Source organism: Pygocentrus nattereri, chromosome 2 (assembly GCF_015220715.1).
Source record: "Pygocentrus nattereri isolate fPygNat1 chromosome 2, fPygNat1.pri, whole genome shotgun sequence".
NCBI classification, from domain to species: Eukaryota; Metazoa; Chordata; class Actinopteri; order Characiformes; family Serrasalmidae; genus Pygocentrus; species Pygocentrus nattereri.
This window is the reverse complement of record NC_051212.1, coordinates 39,642,569-39,661,321: the sequence shown is the minus strand read 5'-3', so window position 1 is coordinate 39,661,321 and position 18,753 is coordinate 39,642,569. Positions and strand designations below refer to the sequence as shown.

Sequence of the window (18,753 nt, the reverse complement as noted above, 5' to 3'; positions counted from 1 at the left end):
GCGTTTTTCCGACTAGAGATGCTGGCGTGTTAGCCATTAGCAGGGTAATGAATTGAAATAAGGGGGAAACTTCAGCCTTTAGATATCACTAAAGACTGCAATAATCCTTCTGAGGGGGAAAAAATGGCATCGCTCTGTTTCTCTCTCTGTGAAGAGGCCGAGATTGAGGAGGAGGGGGCACAAGAGCTGTTATTTAGCTGTCTCCGGAATGAAAGCCATCCAAGTCGGTCTCTTTTGTGCGCCTCCCCACACTGTTGGCTCTGTACCCAACAGAAGCCAGGGCTTGAGAAGAAGACTGCATCTAATTACGTCTCTTGTTTTCCACGATTCAGAGAATAAATACTGAGGAACACATCCCATAAATATTCATACTGGCAAAAAGACAATTTAAAAAGCTCGCAAACGGAGGCAAAAGGAATCGATTCTCTCTTGACGAATGTCAGATCTGGTGAAAGTGAGAAGAGCCTTTTCTCAGGTAATATAATTAGCAGGTGCTCAACACCCACAGCTGGGCTGTGAAATCTGGATCGCTCTTACTGGCAGAGGGATATCTAGAGGATTAATGTATTCATTATTGAATGATTTCATAAGTAATTCATAGTGTGGCATTGATTAAGAGTGATCACACGGTTGCCAGCAAAAAAAACAAGGTGTGTGTGTTTTTGTCTTTACTACATACATATACACCTTTTACTTTATTAGAAACAGTGGAACTAATATTAAGTAGAAGTATCTTCACTGGCCCCTTTGAGGTTTACTTACTTATAAGTGCACTATATGGATTGTTCTACCAAATTGGTCAGAGCTGAAAAAACATTTCTGATTTTTAAGTGATTTGGATTTTAGCCTTACGTCCTTTTGCGTTGAGTGACCCTATACCTGAATTATGTTTATTTTATTAAAGCATTCTGTTTTTGTCACTACCAAAACAATCTTAATATCACTGAAGCAAATGTTCCAGTAATAAACAGTTACCCACACATAAAATATTTTTCATTAAAACACCAAAAAGCTTACTTAGCTGTAGTGGAGGCGGCTTGGATGAATGAACGTTGTGAACTCAGCTGGCTTGTGTCAACCTCTCATGAGGATGGCGGACTCTTCCAGTTCTTCAGCAATGGCAGGTGTTGACAGGCCACAGTTTCACATTCTGCAAGTCACCGTTTTTTTTATTTGTGATCGTAATTCTTAAGGTATGCTCACAGATCGGTGGTTAATGAAAATCTTCAGATGAATCAAAGCAGCTTGGTAAGATACAGTGATAATAATTATTAGTCTAATAATTAATAGTCTAATAATTAACAACACATGTCAGATTACTGAGTGAAGAAAAAAATAGAATTGAATAAAGACGCAATAAACTGAGACACAAAACATAAAAAACTGCAGATTTAATGTGCAGAGTATGAGCTCTTAAAATCTTCTGTTACATCTTTGCTCTATTTTCATATAGATGTCTTCATATATGAACAGACCTTTTTTGGGCTGACCTAATTCAGGAAAAAGGGATTTTGCGCTCAATTTCCTCAAGAATTTAGAATCTCCTTGTCTGAATATCGGCTCAAATTCATCATGAAATAACTTCACATACATATCTTTCTGAGTGTGGTTGCATAGCATTAAGTAAAGGAACATTATAATCATGTAATTTCATATTTAAGCATCATTACTGTTTCAAAGGTAAATATTACAAGAATATAACAATCCTACTTTTAAAAGAAACATTATTACTAAGAAAATGAGATTTCTTAAGAAAATAACTCCAAAGTTATTGTTAATCAACAATGTAACATCTCTAAACAATGCTTTAATGAAAAGAAAGTTACATAGTATAGAGTAAAAGAAATCCTGAGTGCATCACCTTGTTATTATTAATGTTTCCTGTAGATATTTATGAGGGGGTCCATTAGCATTGCAGACTCAAGGTTACCTGGATATGGTGTATTTTATCTTGGTCCTTGAGTCAGATGTCTTCCTCTCACACAGTGGCCATAAAGGGCTGATGTGTAGGACAGTGAGACAAAGCTGCCATGAGGTGAGGTAGATGGCAGATGAGGGGGTTGAGAGAGTCCTTATAGAATTCTGGGGCAAAAACTTGGTTGGTCAGATTTTGAACAGACATCCTGGTGACTTCACAAGACACCAGTCAAAAAGCGTTCATTTTTTCCCAAGAATTCTGCTCAGTTAATGAATAAAAGAGGCTAAATCCACATAGTTGTGGAAAATGTGTTTCAATTGTGACAATTTATGTTACACCCTGATTTTCAGACTTTGGGACACTCATTTGAATCCAAACCAGCCATTAGGGGTGTACTTTGTGTACTTCTGGTGCCGGTCCCAAGCCCAGATAAGTGGTGAGTGTTGCATCAGGAAGGGCATCCGGTGTAAAACTTGTGCCAAAACTATCATGCGGATCACAAATATGATTGCCATACTGGATCGGTCGAGGCCTGGGTTAACAACGACCGCCTCCGGTGCTGTTGACCAGCAGGGTGCCAGTGGAAATTGGACTACTATAAGTCGAAGACCATCAAAGAAGACAGGAGGAAGGCGGGTTTGAAGGCAGCGAGAGAGAAGGAAAGGCAGGAGTGTGGAGGTTAGAGTAGGGACTCTGAACATAGGGACAATGACTGGTAAAGGCAGAGAGCTTGCAGACATGATGGAGAGAAGGAAGGTAGATATATTCTGTGTGGCCAGGAGACCAGATGGAAAGGAAGCAAGTCCAGGAACATTGCAGGTGGATTCAAACTGTTCTATCATGGTGTAGAGAGGAAGAGAATTGGAGTAGGGATAATCCTAAAGGAACAGCATGTGAAAACTGTTCTGGATGTATAGAGTGACAGACAGGTTCATGAGCCTCAAGTTGGAGGTTGATGGTGTAATTTTGAATGTGGTCAGTTCATATGCACCACAGGTTGGTTGTCAGTTAGAGGAGAAAGAGGAATTTTGGAGTAAGATGGATGAAGTGGTAGATGGTGTCCCTAGAGAGGAGAGATTAGTGATTGGTGCAGACTTCAATGGACATGTTGGTGAAGGGAACAGAGGGGATGAAGAGGTGCTGGGTATGTATGGTGTGAAAGACAGAAATGCGGAAGGTCAGATGGTTGTAGATTTTGCAAAGAGAATGGAAATGGCTGTGGTGAACACATATTTTCAGAAGAGGGAAGAACACAGGATGACATACAAGAGTGAAGGGAGGTGCACACAGGTGGATTATATCCTTACCAGGAGATGCCACCTAAAGGAGATTGGAGATTGTAAAGTGGCACCAGGGGAAAGTGTAGCAAGGCAGCATAGGGTGGTTGTCTGTAGAATGAGATTAGAAACAAAGAAGAGGAAGAGAGTGAAGACAGAGCCAAAGATTAGATGGTGGATGGTGGATTGGATGGTTGCAGGCAGTTCAGGGAAAAATTGCAACAGGCCCTTGGGGGCAGTGAGGAGCTACCTGAGGACTGGGAAACTACAGCTAAGGTGGGGAGAGAAACTGGCAAGAATGTGTTGGGTGTTTTGTCTGGTCAGAGGAAAGAAGACAAGGAAAGTTGGTGGTGGAATGAGGAAGTCCAGGAGAGTATTCAGAAGAAGAAGGCAGCTAAGAAAAAGTGGGATAACCAGAGAGATGAAGGAAGTAGGCAGGAGTACTGTGAGGCTAGTCGCATAGCCAAAAGAATGGTGGCAAAGGCAAAGGCTCAGGCCTATGATGAGCTGTATGAGAGGCTGGACAGTAAAGAAGGAGTAAAGGACTTGTATCGCTTGGCTAAACAGAGAGATGAAGCTGGGAAGGATGTACAGCAGGTTAGGCTGATAAAGGATAGAGAGGGAAATGTACTAGTGAGTGAACAAGAGTGTTGAGTAGATGGAAGGAGTACGTTTAAGAACAAATGAATGAGGAAAACGAGAGGGAGAGGAGGACAACAGGGGGAGAGATAGTGGATCAGGAAGTGCAGAGAACTGGTAAGGTGGAAGTGAGGGCAGCTTTAAAAAGGATGAAGAATGGAATGGCAGTTGGTCCAGATGACATACCTGTGATGGTATGGAGATGTTTAGGAGAGAAGGCAGTGGACTTTTTAACCAAGTTCTTTAACAAAATCCTGGAGAGTGACAGGATGCCTGATGAGTGGAGAAGCAGTGTACTGGTCCCCATTTTTAAGAACAAGGGTGATGTGCAGAGCTGCAGTAACTACAGAGGTATAAAGTTGATGAGCCACACCATGAAGGTATGGGAAAGAGTTGTTGAAGCAAGGCTAAGGCAAGAGGTCCAGATCAGTGAGCAGCAGTTTGGTTTCATGCCCAGAAAGAGTACCACAGATGCAATTTTTGCGTTGAGAGTGTAGAAGTACAGAGAAGGTCAGAAGTAGCTACATTGTGTCTTTGTGGATCTAGAGAAGGCATATGATAGGGTGCCAAGAGAGGAACTGTGGTACTGTATGAGGAAGAAGGTGTAGCTGAAATGTATGTTAGGGTGGTGCAGGACATGTATGAGGATAGTGAGACAGTGGTGAGGTGTGCAGTTGGAGTGACAAATGGTTTCAAGGTGAAGGTAGGGTTACATCAGGGATCAGCTTTGAGCCCCTTCTTGTTTGCAATGGTGATGGAAAGGTCGACAGATGAGGTCAGGCAGGAGGCTCCATGGACCATGATGTTTGCAGATAACATTGTAATCTGTGGTGAGAGTAGAGAGCAGGTGGAAGAGAATCTGGAGAGGTGGAGGTTTGCACTGGAGAGGAGAGGAATGAAGGTCAGTAGAGACAAGACAGAATACATGTGTGTGAATGAGAGGGAGGCAGGTGGAAAGGTGAAGATGCAAGGAGTAGAGGTCGTAAAGGTGGATGACTTCAAATATCTTGGGTCAACCATCCAGAGCAATGGACAGTGTAGAAAAGAGGTGAAGGCAGGATGGAGTGGGTAGAGACGGGTGTCAGGGCTGATGTGTGACAGAAGGATAGCAGCAAGAGTGAAAGGGAAGGTTTACAAGACAGTAGTGCGTCCTGCTATGATGTATGGTTTGGAGACTGTGGCTCTATCTAAAAGACAGGAGGCTGAGTTGGAGGTGGCGGAGATGAAGATGCTGAGATTTTCGTTGGGAGTGACAAGGATGGACAAGATTAGAAATGAGCAAATCAGAGGGACAGTAAAGGTGGAGCAGTTTGGAGATAAAGCCAGAGAGGCCAGGTTGAGATGGTTTGGACATGTGTTGAGGAGGAATAGTGGATATATTGGTCAAAGAATGTTGGAGATGGAGCTGCCAGGCAGAAGGAAAGAGGTAGACCTTGGAGAAGGTTTATGGATGTAGTGAAGGTGGACATGGAGATGGTTGGTGTAAAAGTAGAGGAGGCAGTGGATAGGGCAAGATGGAGGCAGATGATCCGCTGTGGCGACCCCTAAAGGGAGCAGCCGAAAGAAGAAGAAATTAGGAATTTGAATCTAGGATAGATTTGCATCAGCCACCTCCTAAAAGAAGGTACCTTATAAATTATGATTTTGCTTAAAAGTATAATAAATAATATGTGTATAATAAAGGTCTTAAGTGTTCTTAAGTAGTTTTACTGGCATTTGTAACAGTCTCTTCATGTACACCAGCAAGATGCATCTCTAAGGTAGGGGATTCTAATAAAGCAGCCACTGAGTGTACTGAAAAAAAAAAACATATTTCTGGTTGGCAACATTTATCATTCCTCCATGTCATGCACTCTTATAATACGCTTTTCAGGATAGCCCAATCTCTCCAATCATCAATAATTAAGTTCCTACATAAATGTCAATACTCACATTACTCACTGCTATCAAAATATCTAAGCAGGTGGGAGAATTCCATCGTGGCTGCATCGATTCTCTGTCTGCAGCATGCCAGTAGTTCATGACAGTAGTTTATGGCTGAATGACCTTGCCATAGAGATTGCTGGTCTTTATTCATCCCATTACCCAATTACAGAGCTAGCGTGGCAGTCCTGTGTACCAAATAGAGCCATGTGAGCAGACACAGTCGGCCTGGCCCTTTCAGCCTAGTGTCTGACCCACTTTACATTCCATCAGCTGTCTGCCCACTGCTCAGTCTATAGAGGATAATGGAGGAGAAAGAGCTAGTGCCTACTGTATTGTTCTGAACATAGACTTAAAATAGAAAACATTACTTCGGGGGCTCATGAGGAGATAGAGAAGGGAAAAGAATGCAGGGTCAGGGAGGGACCCTCTGAATTAAATGTTCATGGGTTTGTGCAACTTAACAAGGTTTTTACAAGGTTCTTACTCAACTGTTTGGTGTAAACAAACATCATACTTGTTTTTCACACTTGTGGGTTGTTACTTTTTACCAACATACAATCTAAAGCCTGCACTAAGTGGTAGTTATTTGTATGCAATTAGTTGAACTATACAATCTCCTGCAGAATTATTGGCACCCCAAGGCACGGTATGGCCTTGGTAATAGTGGTTATCCTAATAGTCAATGTGCAGGGATGTGTTTTAGCCAAAGTCACTTTTTACAGTTTCCCTGGTTGAAAATTAGTGTGCTGTGTTAATACCTATCATATTTCAGACAAGTGTCTGCCTTCCAGTGCCTGCATCTGCTAGACAAGTTGAGTGCAAATATATCTCCAAAATGTTAACCTTACAGGAAAAGGAAAAAAAAAACATTCTTAACTCGTAATAGAAGTTATTGTAGTAAAACAAATGCTAATTCAAGTACTCATTATTTTTTTTTAAAAACAGGTATGGTTAGCTACCTATTTTGTCGCTATTTTTTTTTGTTATCCATGGAGTTATCTCTTAGAAGCTGTGCTTATTGAAACGCTAACAAAAGCATTGTTGTTTGAGATTTTGCATGCTAAATAATTAGTAATTTCAACAAAACAAGAATTCTATTGATCATGCAAATTCTAAACTATCAACCCATATCACAGTTGTGTTCATAAGCAGAACAGATAAGAGATATTTTATTTGATGTACAAATTGAAGTTTAAAATTTTGATTGAAATTGAAAAGTTGTGCATAAAGCAATGTTTTGTTGAAAAAAGCTTTTTTTTTCTGTTTATGCACAGACTCTTCAAAATGTAAATGACATGTATATGTAATTATGTAATTAACTATGTCAGTAATTATGTAATTATGACACAACATTTAAATAGTATAAAAACTAACAATATAATAAATATCATTTACTCATTTACATTTTCTGCCAGCTGCTGTTAAATGTACAATATTGTGCGAAAGATAGTCCCAACATTTTTGGACTAGCCACCTTAACATGGAATGCTGTGTCTCTGTTATGGCCCAAATATATTAGAACACAGCCATATGGTATCTAGAGGAGACAGTCTGGTCAGTCTTCTGTGCATTATGTAACATAAAGGAAATTCTGTTCTCTCTCCAAACCCAGGTTTACAAGATGTTCTACCTGACTTCCTGCGTAACCGCTTTGTGGAGGCGGCCCTCAGTTATGTGGCATGTAATTCAGAAGGTGAGCTGTTGTGCCGTAACAATGACTGCTGGTGTCGATGCTCTGCAAAGTTCCCAGAGTGCAACTGCCCATTCACTGACATCAAAGCAATGGAGGACAGTCTCCGCAAGTGCAGAGAGTCCTGGATGGCCTCCAACAACGAGTTCATCGAGTCAGGTAGGAAAATGATGCTGCTTGTTGCAGGAACTGTACCTACTGCTAGAAGTGAAGTTATTTTTGACCAGAACAATGTGCTCCAAATAGGGCTGCACAATCTTTAAACAATATTAACTATAATTAAGTTAGTTAATCTTATTACAGTATTGGCCTTTGCAGTATTCACAGAAAGCAGCAAAGCCCTCTAACTAATCACATTTTTTTCCTTTGTCTGTGTGCTGTGAATATCTTGGCTAACCATAGATGAGTGTTTTGGTAAATTAAGGTATTCAACAAAACCAACAGAAGTCAATTACTTTGGTCAATGTATTTTTAATACAACCCCATTTCCAAAAACATTGGGACCCTGTGCAAAAGAAAATTTTAGTCGCAGATCATTTAATCCCTATATTTAATTGAAAATATTGATATAAGACAACATATCAAATGTTGAAACTGAGAAATGTTATAGTTTTTTTTTTTAAATATATGCCCATTTTGAATTTGATGCCAACAACACATTTCAAAAAGGTTGGGACAGAGGCATGTTTACCATTGTGTTTCATCATCTCTTCTTTTAAGAACACTCTGTAAGCATTTGGGAACTGAGGAGACTGACTGCTGTAGTTTTGAAAGTGAATTTTTTTCCCATTTATGCTTTACATAGGATTTCAGCTGCTCAACGGTCCGGGGTCTCCTTTGTCATATTTTTCATTTTTTCATTTTATAATGCCAACTGTTTTCAGTGGTGACTGGTTTAGCGCCTGGACTCTGAACCATGCTGTTATAATACATGAAGAATGTGGTTTGTCGTTGTCTTACTGAAATAAGCAAGGCATTACCTGGAAAATCTGCTGTCTGGTTGGCAACATATGTTGCCAAAACATGTATATATTGTTCAACAGCTTAGGCCCAGAGAAGTTGGCAGCATTTCTTGATCCTGTTTATGTACAGTTTATTCTTTGCTTTTAAGAGTTTTAATTAGCATTTGTGGATGCAGTGATGAACTCTTTTCATAGACAGTGGTTTTCAGAAGAGTTCCTGAGCCCTTGCAGTGATTTTCACTGCAGAATCATGGCCATTTTTAATGCAGTGCCACGTGAAGGCCCAAAGATCGTGGCCAGCAAATATTGTTTTTTGGCTTTGTCCCTTGTCTACAGAGATTTTTCCAGATTTTCTGAATATTTATTAATTTTATTTTGTACTGTAGATGATGAAAAGCAAAAGTTCTTTGATATTTTATATTGAGAAACATTATTCTTGAATTGTTGCAATTTGATCATGCAGTCTTTCACAGAGTGGTGAACCCCTCATCGTCTTTACTCATCTTTATTCTATACCCAATCATGTTATTGATCTGTTTCCAATCAACCACCAGATGTTTTTTTAAGCATTACACAACTTAGCATATAACTATATTTCCAAAAGTATTCAGTCGTCTGCCTTCACATGCATATGAACTTGAGTGACATCCCATTCTTAATCCATAAGGTTTAATATGATGTTGGCCCACTCTTTGCAGCTGTAACAGCTTCAGCTCTTCTGGGAAGGCTTTCCACAAGGTTTAGGAGTGTTTTTAAGGGGAATTTTTAATAATCTTTCCAGAAGCGCATTTGTGAGGTCAGATACTGATGTTGGACAAGAAGGCCTGGCTCGCAGTCTCCACTCTAAATCATCCCAAAGGTGTTCTGTTGGGTTGAGGTCAGGACCCTTTGCAGGCCAGTCAAGTTCTTCAACACCAAACTCGCTCATCCATGTCTTTATGGACCTTGCTTTGTGCACTGGTGTGTAGGGGCCATCCCCAAACTGTTCCCACAAAGTTGGAAACAAGCAGTTGTCCAAAAACTCTTGGTCTGCTGAAGAATTAAGAGTGGAACTAAGTGGCCGAGCCCAACTCCTGAAAAACAACCCCACACCATAATCCCCCCTCCACCAAGCTTTATACTTGTGAAGTGCAGTCAGACAAGTACCATTCTCCTGGCAACCACCAACCCAGACTCAAACTGGGTTGGCAAACTGAAGTGGGTCCATAGATGAGCTCACCATAGGGCGGAGTTGTCTAAGGACCAGCCTCTCCAGTGTCTTCATCAGGTGTGATGTCAGTGCCACCGGCCTGTAGCTGTTAGGGTCCTTTGGGTGCTGCGTTTTTGGCAATGGCACCACACAAGATGTCTTCCACAGTTGTGGTACTCTCCCCAGCTTCAGGCTTGAATTGAAAATGTGCTCCACTATCCCACACAGCTGATCTGTGCAGGACTTGAGGAGCCTGGCACTGATGTCATCCGGCCCTGTAGCCTTCCTCGCCTTGATCTTCCTATATGTGGCCTATTACTTCGTGGCTGAGTTGCTGTTGTTCCACTTTGTTATAATACCACTGACAGTTGACTATGGAATATTTAGTAGCAAGGAAATTTCATGACTGGACTTGTTGCGCAGGTCATCCTATCATGGTACCACTCTGGTATTCACTGAGCTCCTGAGAGCGACCCATTCTTTCACAATTGTTTGTAGAAGCAGCCTGCATGCATAAGTGCTTGGTTTTATACACCTGTGGCCATGGAAGTGATTGGAACACCTGAATTCAATGATTTGGATGTGTGACTGAATACTTTTGGAAATATAATATATTTTTCACAAAACAATTAAGCATTATTGCAATTTGTTTTATTTACATTTTTCACAGTGTCAAAACCTTTTTTGAAATGGGGTTGTATATTACAAGGCATATTGCCTTTGCAATATGTAGTGTTATAATCGCGATGCTAGTATTTTGCCACATTTTGCAATCCTAATGTCAAACCTGTCATAGAGAAAACATCACAGTGGTAAAAGTAAGACTTTGAACAGTCTGTCTAACAGTTAACTTGAGCTTAATACTACAATGCTTTCAAGAAACTGGTCCCAACCCTTTTAAAACTCAGGGCCATGGGAAGGGACTTTAAAAGCTCATCGCAAACAGCAGGGGGAACACTGACACCACAGGTGAACACTCAAAGTCTTGCTGGCTGTGGGAGAAAAGCAGTTTCGACATAACTGAGTGTGCACTGGCAGTGTTTGATGGTGGCAGCTGATTGATATGCACACAGCGTTCCCATCCGCTCTTTTGCAGTCTTCCCTCTTTGGGTCTCTCCCACATTGTAAAGGGAACATCTGCCAGCATTCAGCTATACTCCGAAGAGCACATCATAAAATGAACTCACTTAGCAAAAGCACAGTTTAATTACTTTGCGCTGAACATTGACAATGCATGCCCAGACAAAAGCTAGTGATTGCATATTTAGTTGGGGTGTATGAGAAAGGGGAAAGACGTGCCATTCATTTTGTCCTGATTAAGCTGTTGGAATTGCAGTGAGGGCTTGGTAGTGACCTAACGTAAGGAAGAAGGTTTAACCCTTATAATTCACAGTTATCTCCAATGATTACAAAAGCATTGCAGAAATTGATATGAAATATTTCTCACTTGGTCCATTTTATTGAAGTTATTGGTGTACATACAGCGCTTTGCAGAAAGACAAAACACCCTTTGCATTTTATCCATGTTGTTCTGTTGTTTGATATCGAAACAAAAAAGAATACTTACTCAAACCTGTCAATACAGCATATAAATGCAAGTTAAAGGTATCTATGTAATTGCAACTTACCATAATTTCATTTAAATGCTAAAGAAAATGACAGCTAGTAATACTATATAGATTGACTAATGGATAAGCTAGACCATATAGGCCTGTATTAGCTTCATTTCTGAAAGTGTAAATGCCCTGCTGTGAATGCGAGCAAGGAAGTATGATTTATTTTTGTTCATTTTCACATTTGAGTCAGAACTCTTTAGAGCTGGCTTACCGTGAGACAGCAGAAAGAGAGGCGGACAGACAGATGGAAACATAGTGAGCTGGTTTCCCCCTGACGGAGTGTTTCTTCGAGCGGAGAGTGATGCAGTCCTAGAGATAAACCCCAGCCGGATCTAAAAGCCCATCCCTGCTCTGTGATGGGGCGTTAATGAAAGCAACCCAAATCCCTTTAACTGTGGCGCCGCACTCCTGCAAATGCATATCTCCTTTCAGCAGGTGAACCGCTGGGCTCAGGAGAAGAGTCTTTTGACCACGGCAGCACCGCTGCATGCGAGTTTTATTTGCCCACTGTCAGGGAAATCAGCCCTCATTATCAAAAGCCCAGACAGCAGAGAGAGGATTTTCAAAGCTACAGATTTAAAATGGAAAAAAAAACTGATTTGCCACGTAAGATTTACAATTCTGTTTGAGACCTGGATATTGAAAACCTGCGATTTTGTTTTTTTTAATGTATTTGGCACATTTATATTATATGTTAGTTTCGGCATTGATAGTGATCAACTTTACTGTACAGACCTGCTTTGGCAAATACATAGACATTTACTTACAATGTTTTGACATTTTCATAAAATGATTCACATGATGGACTGTTGAGAGAAATATTTCAAGTGCCTTTATTAGAAAAACTTGCTTGGAACCTTCACTTTGATGGTACATAGTAATACATAGAGATAACCTTTCTGCTGATACTCTACTGTGTTAGCCATCCTTTAGCCCTTCATCAACAGTCAGTTTCTGATGAGTGGTCAGTGGTCACAAAATTGATTGAATGTTTAAGGGCTCTGCAAAACTGCTGTGCAAAATTCCTGAAAAGTTTACGCTGATCTTGTTAGTGTTGTAGTTGCTGAGCCGCTCCTGTGCGGTTCTAACTTTATGTTGAGGACACTTGTCTCTAATAAAGCACTAACAACGTTTGATTGTGATTCCGTCTAACTAAACAGATCTGCTGTTTGTGCTATCAAGTTTTAAACTGGCAGTAAAACCATTTAATTAGAAGCTAAAAGGAGAATAAAGAGCTAATAGTATGGCTAATGTACAAATACAGTTGTAGGTGTTTCAGATAAAGTAATATATACAGTACTGTGCAAAAGCATCTGAGAAAATTTTAGTGAAAAAGTCATTTATGTGGGCAGGTATGTTTATTTGCTCAGAAATATAATAAAAATGCTTTGTTGAGGAAGCCCAGTTTTGTTTGAAGCTATCATCTAGCACCTGGTTTGTCTAATCAATACTTCACTAAGGACATCAAGGAGAAATCTAAAACTAAACCTGTTCTTCAGCTCATAATATATCAGCTACTTTTTGAAAGCACAATTATTGTAATGTTAAATTGTGATTTTACAAGCAGTTATTCTCTTACTGCCAGATAATTGCTTTTAAACAATTTGTTCAGGTGCTTAAGGCTTTGTGTGTGTGTGTGTGTGTGTGTGTGTGTGTGTGTGTGTACACAGTACCCCATCTCTCCTTGATAACATTATTTAGAGGTGTGCAGTGGGTGATCTCACACTGGCTGAAGCCTGCCTAACCCTTCACAGATTGAACATGTGGAGCTGATCCATCCCGTTCTCCAGGCACGTAGAGACAACCGTGGACGAGACATACTGCCGTTGTCTCCACATTTGTCAGCGGAAGGGGAGAGCTCAGCTATCTATAGCTCTAAGTGTCAGGCAGCCCCGAAGTGACACGTTTAATACTGTTGTTGATGAGAATGACAATTTTTTCTCCTTCCCACCATGCTGAAAAACTCCATTTATTCATCCTGCCCTATATCCACCTGTACTCATTCTTCGTGCTTCGTGTCAGGTTTAATGACAGCTGCTTATCATTCCCAAAATAAATGTATCTGTGAAGGACAAGGTCTTTCAGCAGTCCTTGTGAATGGTATGCTGTGCTTGTGCTTCTTAAAGAGAAGTCAGTGTATAAATGTCAGCTTGTGAGCAGTCTGAAAAACTGCAGCTTTCGTAAGGCCTTAAACAGTTATTTTTTCGCCAAGAGCGAGGGAAATAGTGGCTTATCCAAAATTCCACTTTTGAAGGTCATTGCTGGGTCTGTGAGGATACGTTCGTCTGACAAGATGTCTCTCCTGCATCGTCCTCTCCCTTGCTGTTTGTGCAACAGTATCCAAGTACCGCTGTTCAAACACATGGAACAGGTACTTCCTAATCCCATGCCAGCTGTGCAGCCGACTTCAACGCCCATCACGACAAAGGAGGTTTGAGGAGTGTAATAATCAGCATCTGTTTTGGAATGCGTATGTGTATGTGTGTCTGTGTGTGTCAATGTGGGCTGGAAAGACACAAAGCAGGTGTTGTCCTGCGCTTCATCAGGGCACCTTGGTTGGTTGATGCGTGGAGTCCACTGCCGGACTTTGACAGAGTGCACTGTCCTCAGCAGGGGTCACTCTGCCAGCCTGGTCCCCACTGGGCCTGTGGTAAGCTTTAGGGGTCAGCTCACAAGGACAACCTGCCTGCTCCTAGCATTCCATCGGAATCAGACAGGGCTTCAAAAACTATGTTGCTATAGGACCTGTCTTGACCTGCCCGTGTGCATGCTAAAATCTATATGCCCCTCACTATTGAAACACTATGCAAGCAGAGGTTAAACTGATTCATCCATTCACTGCTTTTTGATGTGTTGTTTTATTCCAAGTGTTGCAAGGTTGGACAAAGTTTTCAAAAGCAATAGTTTCCAGCTTAAAATGCTACACTATTGGACTATGTAGTTGTGGTTACTCAAAGTAGGAATTTTGAAAATTATTATATATCTGCCATCATGCTAATGCTTGTTTTCTATGAAAGAATGCATACATGAAACGATTTGAAACAGCATTCCGGCACCCCATAGATCAGCAGTTCTCAAACTTTTTTAGTCTGAGGTCCCCTTTCTGCATAGTAAGTGCTACTGCATAGCCCCTCACTCCCCTATCCTCTATTGCTGATCTGCAGAACCACAAGATGTGGCCCTACTTTATCATAACTGATTTTAGTGTGTTGTGGCTGTGGACTGTGATTGGAATGTACTTAATTTTAATAATGTTTAATCAAATCTGCCATTTTTCAACACATAACAGTTTTTAGATATGTCAGATTTAATAAACTGACAATTAAAACTAAACAGAGATGCAACCCTGATCCCCATGTTAGAGAACTACTGCTAGAGGTAACTTGGAAGGGAAAAAATTCCAGCACCTGTCTTCTCCACCATAGATACACATGTAGATGCCTCATTTGGTTCAGCCGGCCATGTCAGCAGTGCTGCCATCTTAGAACAGTCAATACAACTCATTGAGAAAGGCACAGAATCATACTATATAAAGCACATTGTACTCAGGAATTTTGATTGGATTGTATAATGGGAGACTGCAGTGATTAACATTTGTGTTTGTGTATTGATTTTGGCCATGTGGTTTGGGAGGCACTGAGCATCCACTGGTGCAGTTGTTTTTTTTTTTTTTTTGTTTTTCCTTCAATCAAGCTTGTCATAAGTTGTTCTATTTCAATTACACTATGTGTTGGTATTAGGAAAATGTAAAAAACTGTAAATGCTAAAATATTCACATTAGATTTGCACCTCATTGGGTGTTTAGAATCATTTTGGGGCTTTTGTATCCTGTATATTTAGTGTGTGGTACCCTTTTTGTATCCTGAACATTTTGGAGGTGGTTCAGTCACAGATGGGTTGCCGATGAGCAACACTACAGGGAGACCATGCAACCGAGCTACTCTATGCATTGCATGTACAGTAAATTTAAATAATATCCCCAGTCAGTTTACATGTTTTGTTGATTTTCAAAGTGAAAATAAGTTAACACACCCTTTACAGGGAACATGGCGTTGTTATGCAAATTTCAGTGTACAATTTTTATTTATTTGTTGCTATTCTCTGGGTTATTCTGATAAGACTGTTATTATGAAGGTGGGCCTAGCTGATGAGCTGTGTTTATGTGTAGTTCAGGAAGCAGCAGGTCAGTCTACAGCTGTAAGCAAGAGAGTGCAGATGTAAGTCCAGAGCTGAGGCTTACAATGAGCTTTTAGATAAAACTCTCTTATGTACAGCATGGAGTTGCAACAAGTACAGCCCTTTAACAAAGCACAACAGCTTGTACAAAAGCTGTGCCTTCTCTTATAGGGGTGAAGACTATCAAATGTATTGTGAGGGACAATTTTCTCTGGCTTTCTCATTGTTCCTCATGAGTCATCAATTGGTAGTACAGGCCACACCTCTGTGACTGGGTCCAGAAGTGTGACCAGAGTTCTTGAATTAAGTCTGAAACATTTGCTGCCTTGTTTTTACTTCACTTGAGAATTTTATCTTTATGGCTTTTGTGGCCCTTTTTGGTTTTATTTTAAATTTTGAATTCGACTTTGACATTGATTCCTGAACAATACTTTTGGCATTTTCTTTTAAATTACACACCAAAAGTGGATTTGGTTAATACTAGAAATCCATGTGATATTTACAGACCACAATAAAATATAATTTAGACATTCTATATGCCTAGATGCTCATTCTTAATTACTGTTGCTCGGAAAAGTCCTCTAGCTTCAGTTTTAACATTGCTGGTTAGCTAAATTAACACTGTCGTCTCTGACACTAGCTACTGAAGCATGGCTGAGGTTACTCTAAAAGAACTCGAAAAAAGTGCCATAATGTTGCCTTGACTTATATCAATAAAGGCATGCTACTCTGAATTGAAAAAGACAAATACAAACAAAAATCTTGTAAAATAAACTTTTTAGCTTAGGCTGAACTTCTGCTTAGCCTGTGGAATGTGTATCCCTACAAAAAAACTTAGTTACACAAAATAACAACAAAAAAACAAGCCTGATCTATAATAAAGATATCTTTCACATACATGCAAGAAATATTTAGAAATTAGTAGCACTGTAGATTTAGGTATTTTGACAAAAAAAAGTATTACAAAGAAATACATGCCAATGAAATCTAAAGCTCGACCAACCTCAACAATGGGTATGGAAGACCACATTTGTGGGTGTTCCTCTGATGCAGCCACATGGAGATGTGCCCTGTGGCAGGGAGGCAAGAGAGTGATGTGTGTGAAGTGTTTGATGGTGCGTCACAATTGGAGGGAAAAATTCGCTATATGTGGAATCACAGGAATTGAAGGATTTGGAGGGGATGAATGTGTTGTGCTTGTGAGGTGCTCATGACGAAAACCCTTAACCCCATGGGGAAAACAGAGACCCACAGATCAGCTCGCGGAGGCTGCTCCCTGTCAAATCTCGGCTTTTGGTTCAGGGGAAATGGGACGCATAACAGATATGAGGAACCTTTCACAAATGTGATGTGAATTTCTGTGTGTGCTGTACAAGATGTGCTGTATGTGATGTGCTGGCACTGTAATTGCAACAAATACTCGGAACAAGAGAAAACAAAGAGGACACTATACAGCCCTACAGAGCAGAATGAACTAATAACCAAACAGCCATCAAAGGCTTTGCAGGCAGAAAGACAATTCAGCAGAGAGAGAGAGAGAGAGAGAGAGAGACAGAGAAAAACACAGAGAGAGAGAAGGCCCTTATATTTTAGCCCTTAAAGTAGAGTATTAGTCTAGTTCCTCTTACTTAATTATTTCGAAATGAAGCTCTGAGTAATAAAATGCTATTCACACATTACCATGACATTTTGGTAATGCTAAAAGTGTTAACAAATTATTGGTGTTTTCAAATCCTGCAGTGCCTGCCAACCCTGTAGGAGGTGGAAAAAAGGAGCTATTACATATAATCAGTGACACCTGCAAATGAGTGTTGGGCATATTAATAAGATGAGTAACATTTTAGTAGTTATTTTTTAATAGTTTAGTAATTCCTAGCCAGTTGTTAAATATATGCAACTGCAACAATCCATGCATCCAGTCAAGCATAGTGGTCACGTGTCTTTGCTTTTCTTTAGAGTGACTAGAGCGTTTTGTAGGATTTGTGGAGGACAGCTATCATGTTTGAGAGAAGAGCAGTTTTGTACAATCCCTGCTTAGATTAAGCTAAGCTGAAGTTGAATAAACGAATTTTCTTTGCTCACCTATCTAACCTTAAGTGAATAGTGCTCTGAAATCTTCAACAGGCATACGTTAGAAACTCAGGACAGCCATTTACAGCTCTATCTGAGTTGGTGGCCGTGCACAGTGTTCTAACATTTCTTGCAGGACAACAAATTCTTTGTACCCTGTTTTACCATTTTCTTTGCACTGACTCAACACTTGGTCTTGCTGTGAAAGGTTGGTGCAAAAATGGGATGGAGCATTAATTGATTAATTGTGTAGTGAATTATTTGATATGTATCAAGACCATAGCAAGGTCTCAAAGCAACAGTTTGGCAAAAATCTACACAACTTTCTCCTTCTCAAATGCATTTGATCATCTGAGACAAGTTTGTGTTACACCAATAATTTACATTGTGCACAATGCATTGCCTATCACACACTCACCTCAAACCATGTCAAGTACCTTCAGTAAGTTTTTCTTATGCAGATTCCAACACTGTATGACAGTGTTAATTTATGTAGGTTTTATAGTATTGCATACTCTGTCAGAAGCCACATAAGCATAATTTGATTAATCTATTTTTACTTGACGTGATGTGAAGTATTTGATGATTTAGGCATGTAGTTTGAATGATGCTAATTGGTTTAAAAAGCTTACATTACTCACTAGCCACATTATCCTTGTAGTTCTTGTGCTAAACTTAAAGCAAGAAACATGTCTTAGCTGATTACAACTGTTACATTTGGGTTAATGGGAAAATTAAGAAAATTACATTTTTGTCCAAATCACTAACAAGTTTTAACAGTGCAGACAAGGACAGAGGCAAATGACTGAAATACCTTTTTATAATTTTCTTCATATTTGACATGTGTCCATTGTATTTTCTCATCATTGTTTTACTGCTATCCATTACTTGAGATTACAATTTTATCATGACTACATTATTCTTCATTATCCCCTAATCAGCACTCCTCTTAGATTATACATTTACATCAAGCAGGAGTGACTTTACCTCCACACACCTTGAAGAGTGAGTGAAATTCTCAAGACGACTTGCTAATTTTATCAAATCTGTAACCACTAGTAAGTAAGTAAGCAAGCTTTAATGAACTGTTTCTAATGAACTATGCATGGAGTATGTGATTTTCATGACAGGGAGTCTTTGATTTTATTAGAACAGTAGAATCCAGTCTTGCTATGAGAGTGTTATTAAGCTGCTAAGTAACAGCTCCTGTCACCTCCCTTCCATACTAGCTCATCTTAACACGGTCTGGGCTCACACTTTAAAAGCAGTGAGTGTGTTACACGCAATTGA

The 18,753-nt window shown here is 40.0% G+C and overlaps 1 protein-coding gene across 1 annotated transcript in view; it reads left to right on the top strand.

The window, feature by feature from the left end:
• brinp2 (bone morphogenetic protein/retinoic acid inducible neural-specific 2) overlaps positions 1-18,753 on the top strand; it is a 120,142-nt gene that overhangs the window by 76,121 nt on the left and 25,268 nt on the right. Inside the window, exon 6 of the mRNA XM_017718429.2 lies at positions 7,373-7,609. Coding sequence (XP_017573918.1) covers positions 7,373-7,609 — 237 coding nt within the window. The remainder of the gene's footprint in view (positions 1-7,372; positions 7,610-18,753) is intronic.